The sequence below is a fragment of the Xiphophorus hellerii genome, chromosome 13 (assembly GCF_003331165.1).
Source record: "Xiphophorus hellerii strain 12219 chromosome 13, Xiphophorus_hellerii-4.1, whole genome shotgun sequence".
NCBI lineage: Eukaryota > Metazoa > Chordata > Actinopteri > Cyprinodontiformes > Poeciliidae > Xiphophorus > Xiphophorus hellerii.
Window position 1 is genome coordinate 14,963,177 of NC_045684.1, and position 18,929 is coordinate 14,982,105.

Below are 18,929 nucleotides of genomic sequence, written 5' to 3' on the forward strand. Positions count from 1 at the left end.
TCAAAGCACTACATATTGAATAAGTTATTTATTTTTTAAATTGGATTGTGACACTTTTGGCCCTAGATAGTATCTAGATCCCGGAGAGACAGCAGGAGTTTGCTGTCTATCCGGGTTTAATCAGCGTATAATCGCTTTCTCCACGGATGCGGCGTTTACCTCGCCGGCAGAAAAATAGTGCAGGGCCACCACTTGTTTTGTTGCCGATTAATTTGCCTGGACATAATACAAACTCCAATTTAAAAAGGTATATGTTGGTATTAAGCTTACTCACATAATTGGTTGAAATAATGTAAGTGAAAAGAAAATCAGTAAAAAAAACTTTACCACATATTTTTTGTGTTGAGTAAATTATATTTTATTTTTGCATTTCCTTCAGGCATTCACAGGCCTCCTTACTAGCGTTTCTGTCATCAGTCATCGACAGAGAGGCGTCCAAAAGGTCCATGACACTAGCAGGCATGAAACTTGAAGTGAAACCTGCTGAGAAATTATAGTTTTACCTGATCCAGCTTCATTTAAACAATTTTTCTGCTCACTCGCCTGGTTCTGTGTGTTTTCCGACCAAAGAACGCCATGTTTATTTCTTCGCAAGACTCCCCGGCTGCCTTCAAAGGTTTTACCCTCGTCATGGTGAGTTTGACGGAGTTAATCTTCTGCATCAGCCTCTTATATCTGCAATGTTTGTGTTTAAGCGGTGAAATCTAGCAAAAGGACAGCTTTCTCTCATGTTATAACGTATAAAATAACTTTATACAAATATAACTCATGTTATTTAGAGTAAAAACACCGATTAGCTGCTTTTATTGTAGAATAACCAGGATTATTTGGGTGACTTGCAGAGTTTTTTTTAAATAAATGTAATGCGTTTTTTATCTGTATCTTTTGATTTATTTATAATGTTGTATAAAAAGAGTTAAGTGCTTAAATGAAAAATATGTAGAATGTTCCCATTTTTATCTGATTAATCGTCAAAATAATTGACCGATTAATCGATAAATAAAATAAATGCTAGGAAGAAGAGGTGAACATTGTCTTGAACTACAAAGTTATTATGAGGTTTTTTTTTCTCACGTAGGAATCAAGTGTGGAAATTCATAGTGATAACGTATTACAAATAGCACTCATTTTTTCACATAGAATATAATACAATGGAAAATATTTCTCTACCTTTCTTTATGGCCTTGACAGCCTGCAGTCGCCGTCGGTAACGTGGGTCAGCTGGCCGTTGACCTCATTGTGTCCACCCTCAACATGAGCAGAGTGGGCTACTTCCACACAGACTGCCTGATCCCGATGGCCGGGAACAACCCGTACGCCAGCAGCAAAGCGGACGCTGAGGAGCTGCACACTCCTGCAGAAGGTAGCACCACATCTCAGTTACAGCTCATTTTACATCCATGAGTGCAAATTCAGAGGCCACTTGTTAGATAAAAAGACTTTTCTCTTGTTATTTGCTGTCATTGTCTCAAAATATTATGTTTGTCTTAAGAGAGTGTCAAAAAGTGTTACTTTTAATCTTAATCTTACTCTGGGGATGAGTAGAGATGAGTTTTCTACATGCAGAAAATAAGTCGTTTTCTGCCTGGTACTAATCTGTCAACTGACTTTTATCCAGTTTACACAGCAGCAGAGCTGAAACTGGCAGTTCTTCAGATCAGAGCACCAATAATCCAGGTAAACACTCAGCACTGTGTTTTATCTTTTATTTTCTTTCCTAAAAATTATATAAAAAATAACATTGTAATCATTTCCAATCATTCATTTAAATAAATATATATTTATATTTGTGCTGTTCTCTTTATCGCGACCATTCTAGCCTTTTGAATCCCTTTGGTAAGAAGCCATATATTAACAGGATTGCAGTGTTCAAAGTATGTATTTTTTTTTAAAAAGTAGGGGCTTATAGTCCGGAAATTACGGTAATTCACTATTCTAACGAGCTCAAGTATTTATGCCAAAATCCTGTTGATGGTGAAAAAAGACCTATTTTGTGAGGCTTTTACACTAATATTAATGGTTCTTTCTGTACATGTTCTATGTTATGTACACTAACTTCAGACAATTATAACATCTAAATTGCCAAAAGCCCTACATTTATTTGCCTTGGATTCCTATGATATGTGCAGCTGAACTTCTGACCATGTTTGTGTGTCGTCTCTGTGAACACCATCATGTTCACGGCTCCAAACCTTGTTTTAACTGCAGACGAGGTCTAAGAAGTTTCGTCAGCAGCTCAAGTCCTGGATCAAAGCCAGCGGTTTCTCCAGGACGGTGGTTCTGTCCAGCAGCCATGCCTACCAGAGGGACGACCAGCAGCTGCAGGGGTAAAAATGTGCTCCCCAAAATCAAAATTTTTTTTAGTTTGTTTTTCTATTTGCTTGGGTTATGAATGCCCACGTCTTGTTGCGGTTAAAGCATTTCTTTGAGGTACCTGATGACGCCGTCCATGCTGGCTGCGAGCGCGGACGCTCTGAAGGAGCTGGGCTGGAGGGAGATGGAGCGGATCCCGGCGTTTCCTGGAGTAGACGCAGACGCAGAGCCGAGACTCTGCATCCCAGGAGGCGGCATCACCAAAGGCCTTTACACAGACAGGTACAGAGAGATGCAGTCATTTTCACACTCTTTCTTGTTACAACCACAAGACCAGCAGAAAGAATACAAGCAGATGGTTCTAAGGATTTCAGAAAAGTGCAACGTGCAGCTCCTTTTCCTCCACCTCTGTGTAATAACCAATATTCCAAGTATATGTAGCACTGATCTGGAAATACTTCTGGTATAGCGCAACTATTGAGAAACATCATTAATCATGCATGTGGAAGAAAGTGCTCAAAATTGATCTTATTGATCTACACATCAAGAAAAAAAAACCCTACACTGCACTTCACCTTGATAAACATCATCCTTGTTGTTAAATATGGTAGTGGCAGCATCATGCTGGTAGCAGAAACAGCAAAACCTGTCAGGGCTACTAGCCTGGTGGAGTTAAATACAAGGCAATGCTGAATGAAAACCTGCCAGCAACAGTGAACAAAGAATATCCATTGTTCAGAACGGCCTAGTCAAAGTCTATTCCTGAATCCAATTTAGAATCTGAGCTTAAAACTATAGCTGAAGTTGATTTTATTTGGTGGGGGTCACTCAAAAGGGGGAGCAGGAGAAATGCATGCCACACTTATCAGATTTTTTTCTACTTTAAATTCATGCACTACTTTCTGTTGGTTTACCACATTAAACATGACAAAATGTTTAAAAAAAAAAGTAAATAAAGTCATAGGGGTGTGAATACTTTAGCAAGGCACTGCTGCCTCTCATTTCAGTAAATGTAAAACCTTGCAGTCCTTTCACACATCAATGTTGGTGTCAAAATGACGCGTTGCCGCTGTGGATGTGTTCAGCTGTGCCGAGGATCTCCCGCTAGCGGTGCTGCTGCTCTTCTGCTCAGAAGGCGACAACATTCCTGATGCATTCGCCCTCGTCAACCACCTCAACGACTGGCTCCATCTGCTGGACGGCCAGGTCAGCCTAAAACTAGGCTTTCTTCTACGTCTGCAGGCATCAAACCAGAAGCAAAAGTTTACATTTTTTTATTATGTTTTTTTGTCTTCCAGAGCGAACAACCGAACAGCAAGTGGAAGATTCCAACTTCCTGGAGTTTGCTGTTTGGGAGCGGCATCCCTCCTGCACTTTTCTAATTGAGGATATTTTAGTTGCAAAAATGAGCTTAAATCTTTAAACTTGCATAATTAATCTCTTGATGTTCCCTGCGCCGTCATTTCCAAGAGTTTTCGACTCGAGCTCTCCTGCGTCCCTTCCAGTGTTTTCCAATAAAGTCTTATCGGACACCTGCGTGTTTATTTAAAGTGATAACCTGATTTCAAATCCACCCCGCTAACTGAAAGGGCTTGGCTCGGTGCCGTCGTGTGTTCCTGGCAGTCCAACCTCCAAGTAATTTGATCCGCTGTCGTAACAGAGCAACTCTTATTCAACGGCCGGGCCGGCTGCCAGGTCCGAGGTTTTTGTCCGTCTGTTTGCATCATTGTATTGGACGTTGTGTGAGCGGGCCTGGTTATGGGAAAGGAATGTTTTAAAAAGAGAAAACCGTTTTGTTTTGTTTTTTTGGGGGAGGAGGGGTTGCCTCACACTCTTATACGTTTTGCTTCAAAATAAAAACGAGAAATACAGATGTGTAGGTAAACAAAATACCAGTTTTATTTTGAGCTTACACTCTAAATAAACTTAAGACAACTTAATTTCAAAAGGAGAACAAGTCATGAGTTTTCTGCAGCATTAAGATCTGTAACATAAGCTCTTTATTTTTCTCTTTACAAGCAAAAATATCTTTAATACACATCTTTAAAAAACCAACAGAGCACTATGTACATCATTGAAATATCATGCCACTATTACTTGGGGGAGGAGGCAGTGCTTGTCTTATCCCAAACCCCACGTCACCTTTAAAAACTTCAAGTAGATTTTTTATAAAAAATAGTACCTCTTGGGTTCGCCTCTGAAAAAATTTTCTTTTTTTTTTTTTCTAAAAATACACATATGAACAGCATTACAAATTGGCAATGCGTACCCCCCCTACTGTTCAGTCTTATAAGAGAGGTCAGAATGAGAGGAAAACAATAAAAGCAAAACGCGGAGGTGAGGTCTGAGGAGGGGGTTTAAAGCTCCTGTGTGAATGTCAAAGTGTCTGCTGTAAACATTTCAGAGAGGATTTGGGGGAAAACGCTGAAGCTAAAGACATGAAGAGTTATGAGGCGAGTGTTGCTGAAAACATGGGACTTGGCCGGACTAAAACCATGACGAACGTAAAAAAAAGAAGAGGAGGAAGAGCACGGAGGTTTGGATAGCGGGGTGGAGAGCTGGAGTTCCCTGCCGAGGCTGGCTTCGCTGCCGGAGCCGAACTCAGGTGGAGCTGGTTAGCAGTCGCTGGTTTTCATCCTGTCACGAGACACAAAGTGGAAAAGAAACTCAGACCGCTGTGACGTTTCGGATGCTTGCCTTGAATCACTTCAATCGTGCGAGACGTGCAGAGAGTCGTATTAGATGAATTAAAAGCAGAATTTCACACTTTAAACAGAAGCATCCCACTCAGCACTGCAGGTTATCTGAGCATTTCCATCTTGATGGTCTGACAAACGCAAAGCAGCGCAAAAATTGTGGAGAAAATGGACACCTGGTTTAGTATTTTCAGTATTTAAGACATTCATGGGTCAGGATGTTGTTGGTGACCTGCTTTTAACTTCTGCTGTCTTCCTGCTGGTTTTTATTCTTCACAGGATAGAGTAATTATACAGAAAATTACACAGCTAATTAAGTGGCTTCTCTAAGGAAAACTGATTGTACTGCAATTTATTTAGAGGCATCAAAGTATGGACTTAAAGTTTTATCAAAATAAAAATAACTTTTTTTTTTAGGAGCACAGCAATAATAACCCCAAACATACCCATGTGTAATATTCTTCAGGAGACCAATGAAAGTGTGATTTGTCATTAAGCAGCAAACAATAATTGCATTTTATATTTTCAAATTTATTGACCAAACGGAGAACTAATAATAATTCATTGTAATTTTTTGTGAAAATGATAAATGAATATTTATCAAAATAAATGATAAATGCCCACATTTAGTAATGGGGGGCTAAAAACAAATGCATGTCACACTTAAATGTACATTTCTACATCTGAAAACAATATTTTTATTCCTCATTACTAAATAGTAAATAAGATGCAATAAGCTTTTTACTGTGTTATCACATATTCATCATTTAATTTATTGGGGACAAAGCTGGCAACTGTGTGGACTTTAAGTCCATACAGATAAGAAATTAAACGAGATTGAGATACGGTGCGTTCACGTAGCAGAGCTAAATTTTGAAGTAAGTGCTGTAAATATTAGGTGTATTTAGGAAAGCTATAAACAAAAATATGACTTTTCAGTTATAAATTAACCTTGTGAATAATTACAAACACTAAATAATGACCTGATCCTCATCCTAGTGTGGCTGTATTGCCTTTGGCAGCAATGCTGTCGACTTTCCAAGGCCCCCAAAGAGCTTAAAAACAAAACAGGTGACGACAGCTTAAACAGTGATCACCTTTCAGGTAGTTATGCATATATTCAGAGACAGATGGGCGACATTTTCCTGAGAAAAACTGATTCTCTTCTGTTCAGGCTTAGTTAGCTTGTGCATGTGGAGCGAAATCTTGCAGGGCAGCAAACGTAACAGTAACCGGTGATCATTTCCTGATCACGGATAACAGGAAATGTTATCGCTAATAACAGATAATCATTAGATTTCTGCTTGTGAAAAACTAACCAATAATAAGCTCAGAATCGTTTTAATTATTTTAACTTAACAGGTTTTGTTGAATTTCTTTGAATACAGTGAACATTTTGTGCAAAAACCCTTTGGTGGGTAAAAAGATCTTTATTTATTATGTAGAGAATAAAGGCACAATAAAAAGGTGTAATAATGTGCCAACGTATTTCTCATAGATTTTAGAAAATTGAAGTTAATGCATTGCTGAATCCTTGGTGCACAAAAGAACGTAACCACAGATCCTTCCTCCCAGCAGCTGCTTGGCTTTATAACCATCACTGCCCTCAAATCTACCAACATTTTTACATCCAATCTGTTATTTGCATAACTTTTCCATTTATTGTAGATTTTTTTTTTATAAACACAAAGGTACATATTGTACTTGTTTCCATCAGTTCTATTCAGTTTCACATTTATTTGAATCATAGCATTTCTAATAATCACACATTTTTTTCTGATGCTGTAAATTTCCCTCCACTGTAATCTCATATTCTTACTTTCTGTTTGCATACTTCTGTATTTGTGTGAACCTGCATGTTTTGAGTTGCCCGTCACTTTGCTGCTGGAAAATCTGGATTTCCCAGTTGAGGGAAAATAAAGCTCATTCCTACTCTATTCTAATCTGAATTATTTGGAGTCTTGGATGGTCCTGGACTTGTGCCCCTGACCTGAGCACGGATAAGCACGAGACAAAAACAAAAGATCCACATGGTTGCCATCTGAAGCCATGTGAAGAAAACCTGAGGGTTTTGTTCAGCAACAAATGATAATCATTTTTCCTCTATGAACGTTTCCAATTTTAGTCAAATTGTACCAAACTGAAAAATGAGTCGTCTCATACTTTCTACAACCTGCTCAGAGTCAACTGTACAGAAAATGTGACTGTATGACTCAATATGTACTAGTAGGAGGTCATTTATGAGTTATTTTGTAGAAGTCAACTGGTCCAAACTTGGAAAAGAACTCATAAATGAGAATAAAAGTAGTAGTAAAATATACATCTAAATTAAAACTCAAATGTATTTTTATGCCTCTGTAATTTATGAAGGTACTTAACTACATCAACAACTAAACTCCCTTGATATTGTTTAATGACATGAATACAAAAAGAAAATGGGAAGTGATATGTCAATGCCAACGTAAGAAGCTAGTGTATGAACAGGCACTTTGTTTTGACTCAGAACAAAAGTATACAAAGAAGCTTTAAGCTTTTCAAACTAATCTAAAAATAACAAAAAAATAAAAATCATACATTCAGAACAGCATCTCACAGTTTAAGCGAAACATGCTGAGACTCAAGAAACTATAACTGAATGTTAGAAGCAGCAGCAAAAGAAAAGTGATTTGTTCAGAAATTATCTCCTCTTTTTCTTTTTACAGAACTACATTGTGGATTCTGTCGATCACACCACTAAATTTGTACTTTCACATGAATTACCATAAATTAATTCTGCTTACAAAACAAAAAAGGCACAATTAAAACGTTCCTATGTTCAACACATTTGCATCTCGCTTTGGTTTAGTTCAGCCTGACATTTCAGTTTCACAAAGCATTAACCACAGGTGAACACAAATATACACACACCATGCTGAAGAGCAGCCACAACTCCAAACCACACAGCCACACACACACACACACACACCCCCACGCACACCCCCACACACACACCTCCAGGTACAAAAGTGGCTGATCGTTTTCACAAGCTGTGGATAAAGTTCCTCCTCTAAACGTTCTCCTCGTGGTCGTTTCTGTCTCGGAGGGGAGTAAAGACAGGCTGCCCCCCACCGGACAGGAAATGTCTCGTCATGTGCAGCAAATACACCCCAAACTGTCCAGGAAAACCACAACAGGAGAGTGAGACCTGATCAGAAACGATTGCACTTTCACGCTGCTCTTACTGGAACACCGCTGACATATCACACAACAAAGGGAGGCTTCTCAGAAGTGACTTCGACGCTGTGCTGTCATCAGAGTAAATGCTCCATCAGGTCTAACTGTAAGTCTTTCTAGGACAACAACACTGAGACGCCAGTAAACTGAAGAAATCTCATCAGGACTCTTTCTTCTTCAAATAAATAAACAAACAAATAAATCTGCACAATAGCAGATTTTGCAGAAATGCAGATTTTATGCATCAGCCTTCTTTCGACAGATATGATGGACAGGATCTCACTGTCTTCTTCATCTACATGTTTTATATCTAACTTTGCACTGGCATTTATTAGAAATTAAACAAGGTTCTGAATAAATGCAAAAGAAACACAAAGTGGTTTGAACCTCAAGATTTAATCACCTTTTCCTCTTCCTGTCCGAGTCGGTTGACCTGGACTTGCCTTGGGGTGTTTTGGTGTTGACAGATTTGGACATGTTATCTTCTCTGCGTCGTTTGCTGCGTAAAAAGAAGATGAACATTGGTTTAGTGACGTCTTTCTAATTACTTTTATGCACAGAGTACAGAATTTACCGCCTTCACCAAGTAACTTCAAATCATCCTTTATTGACTGAAAGAGTCATGTCTGAATACCCTGGACATTTGCAAGTATGTTTTATGTAATTGATACCATTTTTGCCAATTTATACATTGGCAAAATGCATAAAGCACGGTGTGTGTATATTTGTGTATATATGAATTTTCTTTTGAATTATCCATGATTAGGTAAAGTAAAACATGGATAAATCTGTTGAATATGAATGTGAAATGTCTCTTTATTCAGTAGAAAGATTAGAGTTGGAGATGGTTTTATTTTGAAGGATTGATTGGTGTGTCTCTTGTCTAAATAAAGTGCAGTAGCAAAAAACAAAAAACAAAAAACAACACAACCAAAATCCAATAATCCATTTTTCTTATTGGACCTCTGTCGCAGCATTGTCCAGTGGAATTCTGATTGGGTGATTAGCATTTCTTGACGACTCATTCTCCAGACAAAGCCTTTGACGAAAAGCCTGATGAACTTCTCCAAATTTGGTTGTGATAAATGTTTTTGAGTTTACACCAAGTTTGCAAACTTCTGCAAACTTAAGTGTTTAGTTGCACCAGATTCTTTTTTCCATTCTGACTCTAAAGTGAGGAACGTCCCTCAGGCTTTCCAGTGAACAAAACCCGTTACACCTAATCCAGGTGAAAAACGAAACCGTGGGAGCTGAGTGAAAGTCCAAATCTCGATTCAGGACCATGAAGGAGGCACTCTTTTTCCCCTCCTGTTCTATAGTAGAATCTTAGTGTTTTAACAAATAGATATTAGAGATTTGGCATTAGCTTAACTCTTGTTCAATGGGAAGATAAAGTTCAACTTTTGGTCTAATTTTTCATAAATTATGAGATACATTTATTTCCATTAAGATCTTTGAGCATCGTTTATTAGTGCCAAATGAAACTGCATATATATGATACTGACTGTGTTGTGCTGCCATCCAGCTCCTGTTCCTTGCAGGAAGACTGAGTAGGAACTCTGCTGTCCTGTCTGTAGTCCTCTGCCTCCTCCTGCTGACCTCCTCTCTGGGTCCCATTGTGTCGCTCCGGTGGACACCGGGCCTGAGGCTCGGAGGAGGGCGGAGACTCTGAGGACGGCTCCTGATCTTCCTCAGACAACACACGCCATTGGTTCTACCGGTGAAAAAATATGGAAGAGAGGAAGTCAATAAATGTCAAAGAGTTGGCCTGGATGAATCCAGGTGACAAAATAAGACACTAAAACACTTAATTGTCGATAATTTGTGTATTGCCTAGAAGGTTAGTCCCCATTTGCTTAGCTAAATTCAGGAAGCAACCTTTTCCTTTTTTTTTTTTTTTTGCCCCAGGCAGTGTATTTTTACTTCCAACTAAAAATTCACTGATAAGAAAGAATCTGTTTATTGAACTGCAAACAATATATCACAAATATTACATATAATTAAAATGGATAGTAAAAACCAACACCTGAAAATTAAACAAATCATAAGTTGGGGTGTATGAGTACGAGTCGTACCTGCACAGAAGAGTCGCCCATGATGAACTTTGCTCCTTCAAGGACAGCCATGTAGGAGAAGCGCAGCTGTTCGGGAGTCTGGATCAGACCCATGCGGTACTTCCTCATCTTTAAAAGGATGTTCTTGATGTCCACTGACAACGGATCTTTCCGTTTGTCCATCTAGAAGAAAAAGCAACACAACTTGGCTCAGCTTTTTTGGAGGAACTTTCTCTGGTGACTTCCTGATTTTCTGTGTTCTGCGTTGTTTAAACAGGAACTCTCATATGAATGTGGATTTCTCAGTTGGCCATAGCAATTAAAATAGAGCAAGCACCTCACAACAAAGAGTTTACAGTTCCCTGTGGAGGAAGACTGATACTGGCAGTCTAACTATTAAAATCAAAAGTGTTTTTTCTTATAACAAGAGATTTGATAAAGAACCACTCAGAAAGAAAACCTCATAAAGACCAAGGAGCAGAGCAGACAGGTGAGGGATAAAGTTGCAGAGACGTTAAAATCGGGTTCAAGTTGGAAAACAATATTGCAAACTTTTAGAGACCTCATGGAGCGCGATTCAATCCATCATCTGAGAATGGAAATAGAAAAGTAAAACTGCAAACCAACCAAGTCGGGGCCGTCCACCTGAATTAACAGGCTGGGCAAAGAGAGCACTAATGAGAAAAGTAATCAAGAGGTGTCTGGAGGCATTTTATAAAATGTAATGAATGACAAAATCAATCTGTAGCCGTGCAAAGCTAAGATAGATAGCAATATTCGAAGCAAAAGCCAGGCTTACAAGGACTAAGTGCACAAATGTGAAGAACAATTTGAAGAATGCGCTATGTGAACAATTTATAATTTGCTTTATCACATAAAATTTCAATTAAATAAGCTCAAGTAATGTAGCTAAATGGGAAAAGGTCAAAAGATATGAATGGTTCATCAAAGCACATGGTCACATTTTATTTGACTAGATATGAAGAAGATTAGATGTTTTAAGGCAGCTGCAATACAAGTTCCTATTGCAGGTTGAATACGAATAGTGTAACTGAGTTTCCAGCAGTCGATTCCCATATTTCATGGCGTGATTTTTCAAGTGTGTGACTAAGTGTTCAGCAGAGGCAGCAACGATTTCAGATTGGATACACAGATTACAAAACAACCTCTTTGTCCCATTTGGAAGGAATTAAGATGTACTCAAATATTAACATCTAAATGAAAAACTCTAAATTCGACCTTGTTTTATTATAGAAACTTTTATGTAAAATATGACTAAATTTAACAAAAAGTTTCATAAGCAAGCTGGGTATCTGCTATGGGTTAAAACTTACCACATTAATATAAATGCATGGATTTCCAACTGAATATATATTAGGAAAGCAAAATGTTGTTTTCCTGGCAGTTTGCAAGCATATAAGACATAGTGTGCAGACACAGCAACACATTATAGGAAGAACTGCTGCTGGTTGATGTGATAGGGCAAATAAAAAAAACATTTATTCCCTCAGAGGACGTATAGACTAAAGGGGGAGGGGGGGGAAGCAAATGCACTTACAAGAACAAGGCATGTGTCTACTAATGAGAATGTCCCCGAGCGTCCAATTCCAGCACTGCAGTGCACCACTGCCGGTCCGTGGTCCAACCCTAACGCTCCAGATTCCCGCACTTTAAAGAGGAAGTTCAGGAAGGATGCCGGGGATTCAGGGACACCGAAATCAGGCCACGTGGTGTAGTGAAAGTGATGGATCTCTCTCTTCTCGCCCGTCTGTGAAAGGAAGACGAATGTAGCTAAAATTAGGAGCAGGGAAATTACTACCCACTGTTTGTTTCCACTGATTCTAAGGTGCTGATTCCTGTCAGTATGTGTGAGGTTATATGAGGTTCAGTGAAGCGTGTTAAATAGCTGAAAAAAGTGCAACAAGTTTCAGCTTCTGTTCATTAACAAAATCAACATCTGGTGGACAAAGAAGGTGAATGAGAGTTAAAAGAAAGCGTTATGTGCTTTTAATCTGTCACCAGTTGGGACATATAAAGTTTTTCTTTCCTATTTTTTTTCTATTTTAAGATAGGTGAAGCTAAATAAGGAAGAAAACATGTTGGTGCACATATCAATGCAGATTTATGTGTTGAAATAGTCTAGTCAAAGTCCACACCTAAATCCAACTAAATGAGAATCTGACGAAATGCTTAAACATTGCTGCTTCCAACCGATCTGTCCAAGTTTGATTTATTCTTAAAAGAAAAATGGTTGAAAATTTCCATATTGAGGTTTACAAAGTTAGTAGAGTCAAACCCCTAAAGACTTGCAACTGAAACTGCAGAAAAACCCAGTTTCACAGAATACTGTATCGCTATCAAGATTTTTATGCTTAAAAATGTGAAAACCATGCAGCATCTGCCTCCCATCTCACAACACGTAGTTGCTCAGTAAAATCTTAATTATCTTAATTACATTGAAGCTTGTATTAGAGAAGCTTCAACATTTTTTTAACAGTGTGACGCAATGTTAAAAAAATTCAAGGAGTACCAATAGTTGAGGCTATGGTAGAAGTTCACCTTCACATAAAATCCCTACTAAATACAATGAAGTTAGTTGTTGTACTAACAACAAATTGGAAAAGTTTCGAGGCAATGGCACCTAAAACAAGATTCAGATTGAATATTAAATACTCCAAAGTTATAAAGCATGTTGTGTTTAGACCACTTAAATATTAAAGTTAAAATCATAAAACTGCAATGCTGCAAGATCTGCAAGACAATCACAACAATGCATCACTTCTGAAAATATTTAGGAAACACAGTGTGTCTTTATATTATCTTTGGATTAGTTCAAATTAAAGATATGTGCTAAATAAAGCAGCAGCCTACATTAATATTCTGCAGCTGCAATACTCTGGTGGTGTAGTAAGACTTGGTGTCTTCTGACAACAGTGTGACCATAAAGCGCGTGTCTCTGAAGGCCATCTCTCTCTCCTCTGCCGTCGGCCAGTACTGGGCACACTTTTCCTGTTGCAGAAAGAAAAAATAAAAATAGTAGAGACATAGGTTGGACATTGTCCAAATAAAAATAAACAACTGACTAAGCAGGAGGATAATTTGACCCTTATAATAATAGGATAAACTACGTCAAGCAATGGTAAAACAACCCAACTGCAATAAAATTACTAACTATAAACATAGTGGTTTGAACAAGAGCAATCATTTGACCATTTTCTCAGGAAATAAAAACAGAGGTCATGTCTTTAATCAGACACGTAACAAGAACATGAAGCTTGATTAAATTGATTACATTATTCAACAAAAATAATTGCTTGTTGCTGAAAAACCACAGAAAACACACAGAAAGGCTTTTTTGCATTCATACTATCTGTGCACTACGTGCTCTTTATCTTCCATTTCCAAGAAATGGTAAATCTCATGACAAAGAGAGATCCAATCCAGCTGCTTTACTCAGAAAGCGAGGTCACAGCTGTGCAGTTTGTGAGAGGTTTATTTGAGTATTTAATCTGCACAACGTGGGATCATGGAGTTACAGGGCTAAGAGGTTGGCTTTCATCACAAACACACTACATCTTTCTGTCGTTGGTTAAACAATAATCTGCTGATAAAGTGTATTCATAAAAACATGATTCCTGCACTTTTATTATAAAAATCCATACTTCCCTACACTAAATTCTGGGCCACTTTAAAGCAGACATATAAGTGATGGATGGATGGCACTTTAAAGGATGCTGTGGGTCAGTAACTCACTGTGTAAAACTAATCATTCAATGGTAATGGTGCAACCACCCGTGCTGTGGTCTGTTTAGCATTTCAGCACATATCCGAGTACCGGTGTTGAATACTTTTTTTTTTTTTCCATCCAGTACTCACTGATCCTTTCTCTATGACCCTGTTGAGCATGATGACCGCCTTCGTCTTCTGCTCCCAGATCATGAGCCAAAAGTGGCCGCAAGTGTTCTTGAGGGGGCCCTGTGGACAAAACAAACAGCACAGTTGCATGCAATGTTTCTCCAGTAAGCAACGCCATTAACTTCTCTAGTTGGCTGCTTAACATGTAGCAGCAGTATTTTAACTTTAGGGGCTTTTTCAGGGGCCCATCTGTTTCCACTGCATTTACAAGGATAAAAATAGATTACCTTTGTAGAAGTTTAACCAAAATACAGCCACTTTTTGAATTGAAGTCTTCAGTTGGCTCATCCTTATATAAGCATTATGATTTAGTCATCCCGATTTAAACTCAGACTCATAACTATTATGCTTTTGGTAAATTTAACTGGAATAGACTTTTTCTCATTTTTTAAAATGACCAAATTTATCGTAGTCAAGGCAACATTTCAGGATTTCAAACTGCGCAGGGAATGTTTTACAGCCCCACTGCATGTAATCTGCATAAACAGCATTGCAGTCAAATTTCACACAACTTCCCCCCTAATGAAAATTAAGGGTTCCAGGCAATTAGGCTTTGCTGGAAAAAGGTTCAGAGTAACACGATTGAAGCATGCCTTCTGATTACTATGCAAATGCATAGTATGCATGAATGTTGTGGAGTGGCTGAGCCTATTGAAATTAATGTTTTAAAATTAATATTTTTCATCTTTATAAAAATACAGTTACTTTTCAAAATATTTCCCCCTAAACCAAAACTCTGGAAAAAGTATTAAAGCAAGCATCTTTTTTCCACAGCAGCAGAGAAAGAGATAAGGATGCAAATAACCATAGAAAATAATTACCTTGCCTTTTTCTATTCATAAACTGAACTTCCTTTTATAGCAAATACACAGTGCTTAATTTCTGTACGTTTCTCATCTCAGGTCTAACTAGAGATATAATGTATTTGAATAAAAAAAAAAAAAAGTAAAAATTCCAAATAAAAACTTTGCTATTACATTAATTTCTTTTTGCATAATTACAGCAGAGTGGTGAAAATCAACTATAGTTATGCATGCTTTTGTCATTTCAGGAAATAACCTAACCCCAAAGAAACGCTAGAAAACAAACACGCTAAAAGATTTTGTGGTAAAAGTCTTTATATATTTTATTCGTTGAATAAAACTACTTAAAAAGTCAACAAATTATTAACAGTGAGGGTCATTGTAAATAGGTCTACAAATAAAACAGACATAAATTGGTTCTTTGAACACCACACTGATGTTTTTGCTTGATTGTTCCCACTGATTTTACTTGCCTGTGTTAAAATGTAACTTCTTTGGGCGTCTTCCATCACCACCAGACTGGCGTTGATGTAGTCGTTTTCTGCATTCTCCAGCTTGACCCGACTGTGATCAACTGCAGGGAGGAAAAGTAGCGGAAGGAAAATATTTTACTACTAGTTGTAAATTGGCAGACTTCGCAACAGGCTGGAACAGGAAACGCAAATGTTTACCCACATGGACTGACATCTCTGTATCTGTTTCGGTTGCGATTTTCTGGATACTTTGCCACTTTGTAAGAGCACTCGTGGGATTGATTCCTGATTTCCTAGAAAGAAGATCAAAGGTTTAAAACCGAGGAATGCAAATAATGCATCATAATTTACCTTGTCAATTCGAGTTTTGTAGCACTATTATTATAAATAACTTTATTTTTCTAGTTGTAACAGAGATAAAACAAAAAAAAGATGATCATTTGCTTTTTAAAAAATGTAATAGCAACATAGCAGAGGCACAAAGTCAAAGTTGAATCCATTTTTTTACCCGACCAAGCATTCAATCTCTTTGTTAATGTTTAGCACTATAATTCCCAAAAATTATACATTTTAATTTCTAGCCTAAACAAAGTCTGCTGTCCCTCAAAGAATTGAAAATGGTTTGTAATCTTAATTTAGATTTCACAATAGAATGAAAATGACAGTTAGCTAAATTCCTTTTTTCCATAGAACAATTTTGTTTCGTGTTGCGTTTAAATGAGAAAAAACAGGAATATTGCTGAAAAGATATTAATAAATCAATTAGTTATTTTACTTGGGAAAAGGGTAGAACATTTGCTGAATGGTCATGGCAAGATCAGAACATTAAGCCTTCATAATACTTTCTTAAATGAAATTGTGTGGATATATCATCTTAAGTGTTGCTAAATATTGCTATAGTCAGCCCTACACATTTAATTTTTAAGTCACTGATCTTCAATGGGTTTTTTTTTTATTATTGATGGGATGAGTCATGGTTAATTGTTCTAATTTTTTTCCTCTGAAGCTGCGCTGCTACATTTTCCTATGCATAGGTCACACACTGGTTCAACAAAGTTCACAGATTGTTGTGTAAGCACAGTTAGATGACTTGACACAATCGGCTGGGCTTCCTTAGCCAGACAAACTTTTCAACAACTGGTATTCTCAACTTATTTTGACTAGGCGGCTTGCAAATAATAATATATTTTACCACTTGAATTGGTTTTCCAGAAAAAAATAACTTGGTGATAAAAACCTAAAACCTCAGGGAGATTGGTGAGGAAGTTGTTACTGACAGAAATTACTTGGTCACTCCATTCATCAAGGGATTGTCATCTACCACTTCCTACCCCAGACTCAAGACAATCCAGACTTTTCTCATGTGTCCCTGCATGCTAGTTGATAGGCCTGCCAACAGATCGGTGGTGTGCCGGTGTATCTTGAAGACACAACATCTCCTACCCTAGCCTAGTACCAACGCTTTTACAGTATTGTACATGTGTTCCACCACTGGGGGACAAATAAAGGATTATTCTACTATTCTATAATCAGGATTAAACTGCAATAAAATTGCTTAGACCTTAATGTGACTCCACATTTGGACTGTGTTGTAGTGAGTTTCAATAAGATAAATCAAACTTGGACAAACTCAGATTCTAGATAACTGGATAAACATTAGACTTTTTCACCTGCAAACTGCCTTTGTTGTTAATTAGCGCAGTATAAGTAAACTAAACTGAAAGTTAACCTTTTTTTTTAACCCCGAGTAATCAGAGAAACAAAATACAACTTTTAATCTTTTTGTTTTCAGGTTATATTTTTAAGTACGGTGATTATTAACTATGATCAATGTAAATAATTTACCAGTCAACGCTGACTGTAAACAAAACAGGAGATGGATTATAGTAAAGCGGAGGACATAAAAATGATCTTATAATAATGATCCAATGATAGAGCTACACACACGAAATCATAAGGTCGACCGTGTATATTAGAGGTTAAGGAGAAAACTTTATGCAGTTAATTACAAAGAGCTAAACCCCTTACGCTGAGTTTAGTCTTCGTGTCAAAACATTAAGTTGATATTACGGCGTCATGTGAGAGTTACTTTATCAGCTTGGAGCAGAAAAGAGTCACAAATAAGACTGGACAAAAAGTGAAAACATTGACTACAGCGTCAGAGTTTGTGTATGCAGCCAAATAAAATGCGCGCTCTCCGTACAAACCGAATTAGCTCTGTGCTAGCTAACGCATGCTAACACACTTACTGAGTAAAGCTTCTGCCACCGGCCTTTGGAGTCCATGTCTTCAAACTCCTGGTCCATTTTCACGGTGGCAGCGCCTGTCTGTTCCATCCAAAGCTGGTTTATTTCAAATTTTAACTATCTACCTCATAACGTTCTCCGAGTAAGACGAGTTCTTAACCTGAGACTTAAGTCTTTCTGCGTTAGCATCGGCTCCTGTGCCGACTGTTTGTCCGTTATGTGGTGCAGTTGTCATTCGGGACTAGCCCCATGCGCATGCGCCACTAAAAGGTTCTATCTTGGCTGTCAAACACATAGACATGAATACGGTCAAACAGGTAGTTGGAATTACGTTTCGTTTCCGGGATTCGACTCATTTGGCACCGTTCCCAACAACAGCCAGTTCATTCAACTCTCCAGTTTTAATAGTTAATTTGATAGATTTTGTTTTATATCTACCTCAGTGTAAGTGTACAAATAACTTCTCTTGTGATGTTAAAAATATATATATAAAATATAAAATGTAACATTTTAATATAAAAAAATATATATAAAGTACTATCTGAATATATATTTTTTACCTTCAGTATGACATTTATCTTATAGAGTTTAACTAAAACACAAATAAAAGACAAAACATAAAAAAAAAGCGAGAAAATGTGCAATAATCATTGCAAAAGTTGTTGAAGTAATTTTGAAAAGATCTATCTCATCTTAAGTTGGAAAATGGTTGGTCATGCCCACTATCTAGTCATCTTCAAAATCCTATTCTAAAACACAATATTTTTTGTTTGTCTGTTTGTTTCGTTAGTTAGTTTGTTTTATTGTCTCTAACAAAATAATTTTTATGGTGATTTGGATGTTTGCGAAGAGTCATTTTTATGCTTAAATAAAATGTCTCTTTATCTTCAGCTTTCTATAAAACGAAAGCTTCAGTTTTCTACAGAGATCTGAAGGTCTGGGCCAAAACTGACAGTTTGGGGTTGTGGTCAGCTATTAACGTAATTTAATAATAACTCCTAACAGTTCTTATGAAACAGAAACCTAGATTTCTAAGCTTCTGTTTCAGGCACATATTGTAGCTCTGGAAACTGAAAGAAAAGGCAAAATAAGAGAAATATGTTGTGTTAAACTCACAAGATACTTTAAAAAAAAAGCTTTTTGTTTTGTTTTGTTGCCATTAGTAGCACTAGGTTTGAATAACATAGCCCACTTGTGAATTATATTGTTTCCACTG

At 37.5% G+C, this 18,929-nt stretch overlaps 2 protein-coding genes across 3 annotated transcripts; one reads left to right on the plus strand and one right to left on the minus strand.

Moving 5' to 3' along the window:
• The first annotated feature begins 403 nt into the window (after window positions 1–403).
• On the plus strand, window positions 404–3,845 carry psmg2 (proteasome (prosome, macropain) assembly chaperone 2). Its single transcript, XM_032581123.1, has 7 exons — window positions 404–633; window positions 1,192–1,363; window positions 1,619–1,677; window positions 2,209–2,327; window positions 2,419–2,595; window positions 3,399–3,519; window positions 3,612–3,845. The coding sequence occupies exons 1-7, from the start codon at window positions 577–579 to the stop codon at window positions 3,693–3,695; spliced, it is 789 nt and encodes a 262-aa protein (XP_032437014.1). The 5' UTR covers window positions 404–576; the 3' UTR covers window positions 3,696–3,845.
• A 343-nt stretch (window positions 3,846–4,188) lies between these two features.
• On the minus strand, window positions 4,189–17,976 carry ptpn2b (protein tyrosine phosphatase non-receptor type 2b). 2 transcript variants are annotated; one of them, XR_004341582.1, is made up of 11 exons: window positions 17,717–17,976; window positions 15,670–15,760; window positions 15,468–15,568; window positions 14,153–14,251; window positions 13,148–13,285; window positions 11,835–12,044; window positions 10,298–10,459; window positions 9,728–9,936; window positions 8,626–8,721; window positions 8,001–8,160; window positions 4,189–4,950 (listed from the first exon to the last, which is right to left on the minus strand). XR_004341582.1 is itself a non-coding variant. In XM_032581119.1 (10 exons), exons 1-10 carry the CDS (start codon window positions 17,801–17,803, stop codon window positions 4,929–4,931), a joined length of 1,215 nt encoding a protein of 404 aa, XP_032437010.1. In that variant the 5' UTR covers window positions 17,804–17,974; the 3' UTR covers window positions 4,189–4,928. The 2 variants fall into 2 exon arrangements, 1 of the variants encoding a protein (XP_032437010.1); XM_032581119.1 differs by lacking the exon at window positions 8,001–8,160 and having other exon boundaries at window positions 17,717–17,974.
• Between the last annotated feature and the right edge of the window lie 953 nt (window positions 17,977–18,929).

Coding starts and splice junctions, on each gene's coding strand:
- psmg2 (XM_032581123.1), top strand. CDS start 577: ATGTTTATTTCTTCGCAAGACTCCCCGGCTGCCTTCAAAGGTTTTACC. Junction 634..1,191: donor AAGGTTTTACCCTCGTCATG/GTGAGTTTGACG, acceptor TGGCCTTGACAG/CCTGCAGTCGCCGTCGGTAA. Junction 1,678..2,208: donor TCAGAGCACCAATAATCCAG/GTAAACACTCAG, acceptor TTTTAACTGCAG/ACGAGGTCTAAGAAGTTTCG.
- ptpn2b (XM_032581119.1), bottom strand. CDS start 17,803: ATGGAACAGACAGGCGCTGCCACCGTGAAAATGGACCAGGAGTTTGAA. Junction 15,761..17,716: donor GGTGGCAGAAGCTTTACTCA/GTAAGTGTGTTA, acceptor TCTTCTTTCTAG/GAAATCAGGAATCAATCCCA. Junction 13,286..14,152: donor GGGTCATAGAGAAAGGATCA/GTGAGTACTGGA, acceptor TTTCTGCAACAG/GAAAAGTGTGCCCAGTACTG.